The 9,920-nt window shown below is 35.0% G+C and overlaps 2 protein-coding genes and 1 pseudogene across 2 annotated transcripts; 2 read left to right on the top strand and 1 right to left on the bottom strand.

The window, feature by feature from the left end:
* Window positions 1-669: 669 nt before the first annotated feature.
* On the top strand, window positions 670-4,267 carry LOC120159297 (annotated as a pseudogene).
* Window positions 4,268-4,766: 499 nt separating this feature from the next.
* Window positions 4,767-6,343, top strand: LOC120159225 (pentatricopeptide repeat-containing protein At2g38420, mitochondrial-like). The gene is given in 4 exon segments (XM_039169866.1): window positions 4,767-5,597; window positions 5,600-5,857; window positions 5,860-6,162; window positions 6,165-6,343. Coding segments are annotated over 4 exon segments (1,446 nt in total). The 5' UTR covers window positions 4,767-4,768; the 3' UTR covers window positions 6,221-6,343.
* Window positions 6,344-9,149: 2,806 nt separating this feature from the next.
* LOC120159281 (senescence associated gene 20) lies at window positions 9,150-9,920 on the bottom strand. Its single transcript, XM_039169917.1, has one exon. It carries the CDS (start codon window positions 9,853-9,855, stop codon window positions 9,367-9,369), a length of 489 nt encoding a protein of 162 aa, XP_039025848.1. The 5' UTR covers window positions 9,856-9,920; the 3' UTR covers window positions 9,150-9,366.

The raw sequence follows: 9,920 nt of genomic DNA, 5'->3' as shown, positions 1-9,920 counted from the left end.
GTAGGGAGTGTTTGGTTCAAGGATTGTGAGATTTTTATAGGATGAAAATCCCACGTTCCCATATTTGGTTGGCCGGGAATCTCATTTTCGATAATATTTTTTTACCAATAGTAAATTTTTTGAGATATATTACTGGGAATGTCATTACCTCCCTTCCCTTAAGTATTGTAACATTACTGGCGTTTTGGACTAAAATGTCATTAAATTTTTATTTTTATTTCAAAAATATCCTTATTCTGTCATTGAATAATAAAAATTCTACGAAGGTTAAATTACAAATTTATCCTTAAATTATTTTAGATTTATAAAAAAAAGTCTATAATTAAAATTTTATATGAAGTTTAAGGTTAAATTTTTTTTTACCCTTCCATTAAACTTTTTTTATATTTTTAATTTTATAAAAAAAATTATATAAATATTATGAATTTAATTTTTTAAAGAAAATATATAAATATTTTACAATTTGTAATATTATACAAATATATAATAAGTATAATTTGGTCAAATATACATTTCAATAATTTTTTATTTCTTTAATTAAACACGATAATTTTACATTCCTGTTAAATCAACCAAACATAAAATACAACATTCTCAGTAATCCTATTCTTTGATAATCTTTTATTCCCCTCATAATCTTACATTTTATGAAACAAACAAACCTACGTAATGTTGAGAAGTTGTAGCTGCTACTATTCTTCTTCCGCCGTTTCCGCTGCCGCTACTGAAGCCGAGAGAACTCTCCGGGAAGGTCCTAGAAACGACTGGACTCGTCATCAGATCGACTTCATCTATCATTATCCTCTTCTCGATCTCCTTTTCCATGGGGTCTCTCTCCCCCCTCTCCTTCTCCTTCTCTCTATCTTGAATCTATGCCTCTTAAATCTGATCTATTTTGATATTTTTTTAGGCTCAAGTTCACAGACATGGTCATAACTTCAGAGAGGTGCAACAGTGTACCATACCAGCGTGAAGGCCCACAAACTCATGACCAAGGATGCCGTTTTGGAGGCTGCTAAACAGGTTATCTCCATTTCTTTTTTATTTCATTTTGCATTCTGTTTCAGCTATTTCAACTTTCTCATTTTCTCTACTTAGTTGGTTGCTGTTTTCCACTACTACTAATAGAATATGTATAAACTGCTATCTTTTGTACTTAAAGCCGTTCTTTGTATGTTCTCTGTAGGGGTTGAGTATTGGAAAGAGAGTAAAAAATTTTCAAGTTATTCAATTTGAAAGTTATTATTTTATAATTCAAACTTTATTTGAATTTTTTTACCTAATGTTCGAGTTTTTGTTTAAATTTAATTATACATATTTATAATGCTATGTTACTATTTTTCAATTTAAACTATTTTTTATAAACATATATGATTTACCTATATATTTCTTCATATTTTTTTATCTATATATCATGTTGAGTTGAGAGACTTGACTTGAACTTAAAAATCAATCTACTAATTACTAAAAAATTTGAATTATTCGAGTTCTATTTTATAACTCAACACGCAAATTCGATTTTTTTCGAGTCTAGTTTTAGTCACCCCTTGTTTTGCTATCTATTGATTTGCGGTTATTTCTCTAACTTTGGCAGGCAAAAGAGGCTGGTAGTACACGCTTTTGCATGGGTGCAGCTCGGAGAGACACAGTAGGAGGAAAACTAACTTCAACCAAATTCTTGAATATGTTAAAGAAATTAGGTAATGAAGCATCATCTATACCATATTACTTATGTGAGAAATTCAGAGCTTGAGTAATTATTTTAAAAGTATGATTTCTGTTACCTAACTTATATTTGAAATTTCAAAATAACTTGATTCTGAAAGGTTATTAGAACAATTGGTAAGATGTTTGTTCTCCCCATGAAAGTTGCGATCTTAAATTTTCTGCTACTGGTTTTATTTTCGTTCCATGTTTTGTTTTAAACTAATTAGTTCTATGTTTGGGTTTATGCTTTGAAAAACCTGAAAAATGATTTCCTTTCGTCATGTAAATCTTCCTCAGAAGGAAACATACAATCTCCACCGAAAAACATGTGCAACCTTTATTCTTTTTTCCAATATAGTATATATATGTATATTTCATAGAATGATGAGGTTACATGTCACTAACACCATTCTTTCAAGATTTTTTTCTTCTTTTTTCTGCCAATTTGAAAATGTTTTTATCATGCCATTGCTCTAATTAATATTTGTCTCTAAGGTTTCTTTCATTCTTCCATCAAAAGTCAAACAACATTTGAAGTGTATTGTTTACCAGGGATATGGGGATGGAGGTATGTTGCACTTTGGGCATGCTGGAGAAGCAGCAAGCACTTGAACTTAAGAAGGCAGGGCTTACAGCTTATAACCATAATCTTGATACTTCAAAAGAATATTACCCAAACATTATTACAACAAGAACTTATGATGAGCGGCTGGAAACCCTTCAACATGTCCGTGAAGCTGGAATTAATGTCTGTTCAGGTGATTGGTTAAACATTATTATAACTGAAAGCAATCTTTCACTATATGATAATGCTGATCATTTAGTAAGTTAATTATATCCGAACTTCTTTCTCTTCTTTATTATCTTCCCGTTGTCTTTTCACCATTTAAATGATAAAGTTATGTCTTTCTGGAAAACTTCTGCTTGTTGAAAGTATTCTTTTTTAAGCCTTCATGTACATACATATATGCATATATATAAATATTTATGTCTGCTTGCACACACACACACGCACACGCACACACGCACACACACACGCGCACACACACATATGTAGATGATGGTCAGTTCTGATTCTTTGAAATATCTTTTGAGTGATTTTAACAATGTTAACCTCCAGATAAGTTCTATCATTTAGCTTCTATATATTCTGAGTTTTATCTAATAAATATTAGTTATAATTACTTCTAACTGAAATAATGCTAATTTACTTCTCTATTAACAGGGGGGATTATAGGGCTCGGGGAAGCAGAAGAGGACCGGGTTGGTTTACTTCACACTTTGGCAACACTTCCCACTCACCCAGAGAGTGTTCCCATTAATGCCTTGGTTGCAGTGGAAGGCACACCTCTTCAAGATCAAAAGGTAATTCTAACTCTGAAATAAAGCATAATCATTGGCTGCTGTTTAATTATTATTTTTTCCGTTTTCCTCTTTATTGCTGTAATTCTTCTGCTAGTACAGATACAAAGATGCGTGCATAACATGACTTTTGTGTTGTCTTGTGATAGAGATATAAGTGAACTGCTTGCGGTCAATAGAACTTTTTGTTTAGTAAAAATAGAACAACAGTTTGCAGTCAATGAACTTTGTGTTTGTAACCTTGTTGGTTGTTTTCCTGCCCATTCCACGGTTTTGTCTTTCTTTTGGTTGACGTTTTCGAAGCAATATAACTGAGGACCTTTGCTGTCCGAGGCTGTGTCTGGACATTTCGCCTCTTGAGTGAAGTTTCAACTCCTCCCTTTCCCAAGCTAAGCATTTTGAAAGAATATAGTATAAGTCCTTCTGGTCATGTGCTTGCTTTTTCTAACTCTTATTTTCTCCATCTACGTTTTTCAATTTTTATGTTCTTGTTTTGACTGAACTTCATATTTTATACATAACATTTCTTCCACTGAAGAGGAAAATTGAATTAGGACATTTCTTAATTGTATCTCCAACCATTATCTTGTTACTCTTTAACCAACTTCTAGTTGGTGTAGTGGGAAGAGGCTCTATGTCCCTTAAGCAAAGGTAAGGGGTTTGAATCTTAACATTGTGAATGAAGAAAATTGGGTTGGGAAGATTGACCTCTAATGGGTCTCTGCAAACTCGATTCGGATTAGTCAGCCAATAGGTCCCTTAAGTTTACGCCTTTTCCTTTGGTTAAATATCCTTGGTGTGTTTTCTTGACTTGTGATGAATGCATTAGAATAATTTAGTGAGCTTGAGAATCAGTGGCTTAGTTAATATTTGTCATCACTTGTTCAGCCAGTGGAAATATGGGAGATGATATGGATGATTGCCACTGCTCGTATAGTCATGCCAACATCAATGGATAGTTGTCAGCTGGGAGAGTTCGTTTCTCCATGCCTGAGCAGGCATTGTGTTTCCTTGCTATTGACAACTCCAAACAATGATTATGATGCTGATCAAGACATGTTCAAAATCCTCGGACTGATTCCGAAACCTCCCAGTTTCCCCGAGGAAGAAGCAACCTGTGATGAAGCTGTTTCAACATCAGGTTGATTCAAAGCAAAGCAGTGCCTTTTAATATTTAGTTGTAGCATTGTTATTCACTGCTGATTGCGTTTTCAGGTGTTAGTTATTAGCTGCACAACAATAAAAATGGGAATTAGCTAGCTCTTGTTGTCTGGGTAGTAGAAGCGTCCAGTGAAGGACTTTTGTACAATTGATTTATTTGGTAATTAACCATCTCAATGTTTTTTTTCTTTTAAAGAATAATTCCTAATAAGGACTAAATTGAATTTAACACGTAACCGTTCATAATTTGCAGGGACTAATTCATATACCAACCATTTTCATTAACATATAAGTGTTGTCAAGTAATGTATATTTGTCGGGACTTAGCAAAGTATCACTCTATGGTCGGAGATCATTTTATAATTTTGATAGTCAAGAAACTTAAAAAATAATATCTTATAGTTAGGGACTATTTGTGTACTTTACCCAAATTAAAAACACCCACATAATTCTAAAACAGACTTCCAATCATATAGTAAGGGCAACCTTATATTAAGCCAATATAAATTACGTGTAGATTGAGTTGTGTAGAGAGGAGATGGTGAGATCTCCCAACTATTTTCTAAGAAAGCACCGAAAATGGCCGCAGATTTCCTCTTCCAAATCCAAATGGCACCAAAATTTCACCCAACACCAATCCGTGCTTTCCTTCAAAAAACTCGTAGCTCAAACTCACCCTCTCCAACCTAACTTCATCCCCTCTCTCTTAACCTCTCTTAGCCTCCACAACCTTCACCACTCCCCTCAAGCCTATCATTTCCTCATCAAAACTTTTTTCCACAATCGCCATTTCAACCACATCCACACTCTGCTCCATCACCTTCAACTCCAACACTTTAAAACACCCGAGTATATTTTCACCCACCTCATCGAATCCTATGGTCAAGCTAACAGAATCCATGATGCGGTTGATGTTTTCTACTCAATCCCCAAGTTCCGGTGCGTCCCTTCAGCCCATTCTCTCAATTCTTTACTTACAGTTCTTTGTAGAACCCAACGTGGCCTTGAGCTGCTCCCTGGGGTACTCTTAAACAGTCTGAATATGAACATAAGACTCGAAGAATCTACTTTCCGTTTGCTAGTTTACGCTCTTTGTAGAATGAACAAGGTTGGTTATGCTCTAGGGATTCTACAACGTATGATAGACGATGGCCTTGGTGTTTGTGATAAAGTTTTCTCTTTTGTACTGTCATCGATTTGTGCTCAGGGGGATTTGGATGGTGAAGACGTTATGGGGTTTTGGAGAGAATCGAGAAAGCTTGGGTTTTCTCCTGCTATGGGTGACTATAATAGCTTGATTAGGTTTTTCGTCAAAAAAAGGAGAGGCTTTGATGCTTGTGATGTTTTAAATCAAATGAAATCCGATGGAATAAGCCGGGGGTTGTTTCTTACACTATGGTATTGAGTGGGGTAATTGCTGAAGGTGATTACATTTTGGCAGATGAACTGTTCGATGAAATGCTTATGTTGGGTTTGGTTCCGAATGTTTATACTTATAACGCCTATATTGGGGCTTTATGCAAGCAAAGCAAAGTTGAAGAGGGCATCAAGATGCTAGCCTGCATGGAGGAGTTAGGGTGCAAACCTAATGTTGTCACTTATAATACATTGTTGGGGACAATTTGTAAGTAGGAGATATAAGTAGAGCTAGGGAGCTTGTTAGAGAGATGAAATATAAGGGCATTGAAATGAATTCAGTTTCGTATATGATAATAATTGATGGTTTGATAAGTAAAGGTGAAATTCTTGAAGCATTTGTTTTGGTGGAGGAAGTGTTGCACAAGTGCCATTTCCACGAGGGTTTGACATTTGATGAGGTAATCTGTGGTCTATGCCAAAGAGGGTTAGTTTGCAAGGCACTCGAATTCGTCGGGAAAATGGTTGTCAAGAATATTTCTCCCGGTGCTAGAGCTTGGGAAGCACTTCTCCTTAGCTTGAAGCTAGACTCAAAATTTTCCATACCACTTTGATTGATCTTGCTAGTAATTAGAGAGGTCTACAAACCTTGTGTCACAGGATCTGAAGACCATTTCTACACTTTTATTCCTTAAAGTAGGGTGTGTGAGAAAGACTTGCTTGGACTTCAAGTAGATTGGGAATATTTTTGAAAGGCTTATAGCACAAATAAGTACCTAAAGTGTTTTTTGGTCAAAGTAAGTACCGAAAGTTATCTTCTTGGTCAAAATAGGTACCTAAAGTATTCAATTTTTTCATCTTTTGACCAAAAAGATAACTTTAGGACCTTACTTTGACCAAAAAATATTTTAGGTACTCAAATGAAAAAGATGATATACTTTAGGTACTTATTTGTAATACAAGCCTTTCTGAAATTATAAACAGAACAGCTGCTTTTCAGGGCATTATATTATCATATGAACAACTGCAAAAGCATAGAGAAGTAATAAAAGAGTAATAGTTGAATTTCCATATCAATAGATGAGGCTTGTAGACCCTTACCACATTGGAAAGAGTAATGCTCTAATCCTGGATGAGCTGACGGGAGATAACAAATGGAGCAACAATGAACCTGAAGGTTAGGATTTTGGAGTTCTGCTTTGCTATTTTTTCCCCTTAGTATTAACTCTTCTAGTCTGATCTGAGCATCTCATTATAATGTAATTGCTTATCTTCGGTTGTTATTCGAAACCAAAAATGTGTTAGATGGAATATGCCAACAGTTTTGTCTTTCATTTGCTTCTGTCAAACAAGAGAATAATACTGTCAGTTATTTTTAAAATTCACCTGACTTATTTTAAAACATAATAATTTTTATTGCCATAACGGATTGTTGGGTCTTTTTCTTAAAAAAAAAATCGTAACGAAACTATAACTGATATAGCAATCTGTTAATGCTACAATTGGCAGTTACATGTTAAATTAAGGCCGCGAGTGTGAAACCGCATTCAGAATGCTGGCAATGGGAGGCCTATGAAATTAGGGATGGGGCACAAGAGCCGAACTCGACACATTTTGACCCGACCTGACCTGATTGGTTCGGGTTTAGGGCGAAAAATATCGGACTTGACCCAATCTGAAAAATAATATAATTATATCTTATATTTTAGGGATAATTGCAATATTACTCCTCTTTATATTATTTTTTCCAATTACATCTCTATTTTATCGCATAAAATTAATATTTTAATAAATATATTTATTTCGGATCGGATTCAAATTTTGTCTCAAAAAGCGGGATGGGTGAAGCCACTTTAACTTAAGGTCAGACCGAGTTTTGGGTATAAAGATTATATTTTTTGAGTCGGATCAGATTGAACAAAAGCCCAACCTAACTTGATCCATGCCCATCCCACGTAGAATGGAACCACGGTTTCCAGGTCATAGCTATTGAAATTTACTTATAAAGTGGTATGGTAACCGAAGAATTATCTAGCAAGACAAACTTGCATAATTACATCATAAGTTTGGGAAACTTAAGAAAGAATATCGTCTTCCTGGACAAAAGCATCATTTTGTGTGTAATGCATACAATCTCATCAAGATTCGTGGTATACAATATAAGTTTATGCCAATTCTATACTCTTAAACTTGGCTTATTACAATTAAATAAGGGGCCAACTTATTTTCTCTAATGTTTCTATATAGATGATCGATTGATCATTAATATGCCATTTAATACAATTACATCAAATCTTAATAACAACGCTAATATTTAGCGTGAAAGAGGATACGAACCAAGTGACCTTAGTAGTTAAGGAATTATTGTTATTCCTTGAAGTTCTAGGTTTGAGCATTATGTATGTAGGGGTGTATAAGCGTTCAATGTCAAATGATTGAGAGTCTTTGAACAAATACTACATTTATTCATACCAGACTAATAAAAAAAAGAGGGAAATTAAGAGAAATAAAAAATGAAAAACTTAAAGTGGAGTGATAGAGGGAGAAATGTAATTTGGTATTCTCCCTTTTGGTGTCGATCCTTTTGCCTCACTGCAAGAAGGGGAAAAAAGGTGCATCAAAATATGGTTTTTCCCCCTTTGGTAACCAAACAAAACGAGGCTTCAAAACCATTTCAGCTATTCAATGTCATCCCATAAAACCAAATACAAAATCGAAAAAGAAAAAAATTGAAATTGAGACCCAGGGTTAGAGAAGGAAATGGAGAAGATATAATGTTAAAATTAGTTCCAATGTTTATTCGAATGATCATTTTAATTCGTATTCATTTCCTGGAGTATTTTAGTCTCCAAACATTTCATTTTTTTTGTTAAAATGATCCATGTTGGATAAATTATTAATAATCAACGTCAACACATGTTACTTATGAAATTTTCATGTGTTTAATTAATGACGTGACACATGTAATCTTAGAAAATTATTCTCTCTTCTAATAATTTTTACAAGACCTAAATACCTTAAACTCCTTATAAGTGTAAAAATTAACCAACCAAATTTGAATTTTAAATAATTAGTATTTTTTTTCAAAACTAATCACTTTAATCCTTCCTATCATTTGATTTTAGTTCATTCTTGACCGATCCAAATCTGTAAGTTTTATTTCCTTAGGATGAAGTGCATGGTCCCTTGACTATATGTCTTTGCTTTGATGAGTCCCTCAACTATTAAAAGTTATAAAATGTCATTTGATTATAGACGTTGCTTTGTTGAGTCACCGACTATTAAAAGTTACAAAATTGTCACTTGACTATTCATATGTTCCAAACTCATCCTTTTCGTTAAAAAGTTAATGACAGTTTGAGCTAGACATTACCTTGTTGTATGAGATATGTAAAATCTGATCTCAGAATCTCAAACGACTATCATATCTCAATCAGCATGTTAACGTCTAGCTCTGACATCGTCAATTTTTACCCAAAAATAATGAGCTTGGAACATACAAATAATCATGTGACCATCTTGTAACTTTTAATAGTCGGAAAATCAACAAAATGACCCTATTGTCGAGGAACCATTGTGTACTTTACCATTTTCCTTAAAAGAGTACCATTAAGCAAAGATACATAACGAAGCCGTGCCCTGGTTTTTTGAGAGCTTGCCCACATGCAAAACATGGTTTACATAATACAATTCATATTAGACATGCTTAATGCAATTCCATATTTGACCATTTTCATGTAATGTCGCACTCACAAGCCATGATTAAGTGGCTTCACATCTCTATATTGTGAGCAAAAGGCCAGGCAATGAGCGTCGTGCCAAGTCCCTGGGCTGGCTCTGCCACACAGTGTGGCAGCCGTGGCCCATATCCCACCCCGGTGGTGGCTTCACGTCCCTCACAGTCAACCATGTATTAAAATACTCCCTAAACTGTGTAATCAAACCGTCTTTCAACGTCCATACATGTACCCAATACACTTGTGCTCCTTCCCAACCCTCTGCAATCACGCAATCACCGACCACCTCCACGCTCCTCGGCTCGAACCTGAATTCGGTGTGGTTCGACTCCCCGGTGAGCATCCGCATCATGTGGTGGCACCGTGGAGGGCCGTGGAACCACCATTCCAGGTCACTTGTAAGCAGTTTGACCACAGTGCTGGTTTCACCACGTGCCAATGCTTTGTAAAGTGTATCCACAACTGCTTTGCTTACCATTTCTGGGTTTGAGTCCGGTTCAGACACCAATACTTCATTCTTGTTGGATTCCATTATCTGTTTTGAAAATGAAAGAAAGAAGATAATAGAGTGAGCTAGCAAAACTCAAATTATAAGAA

Source organism: Hibiscus syriacus, unplaced genomic scaffold (genome assembly GCF_006381635.1).
Source record: "Hibiscus syriacus cultivar Baekdansim isolate YM2019G1 unplaced genomic scaffold, ASM638163v2 tig00002841_pilon, whole genome shotgun sequence".
In the NCBI taxonomy this organism is placed as follows: domain Eukaryota; kingdom Viridiplantae; phylum Streptophyta; class Magnoliopsida; order Malvales; family Malvaceae; genus Hibiscus; species Hibiscus syriacus.
The sequence above is the reverse complement of the archived record's forward strand: the minus strand, read 5'-3'. Positions and strand labels throughout refer to the sequence as shown.

Excerpts from the sequence above, each read along its gene's own strand:
- LOC120159281 (XM_039169917.1), bottom strand. The coding sequence starts at position 9,855 with ATGGAATCCAACAAGAATGAAGTATTGGTGTCTGAACCGGACTCAAAC.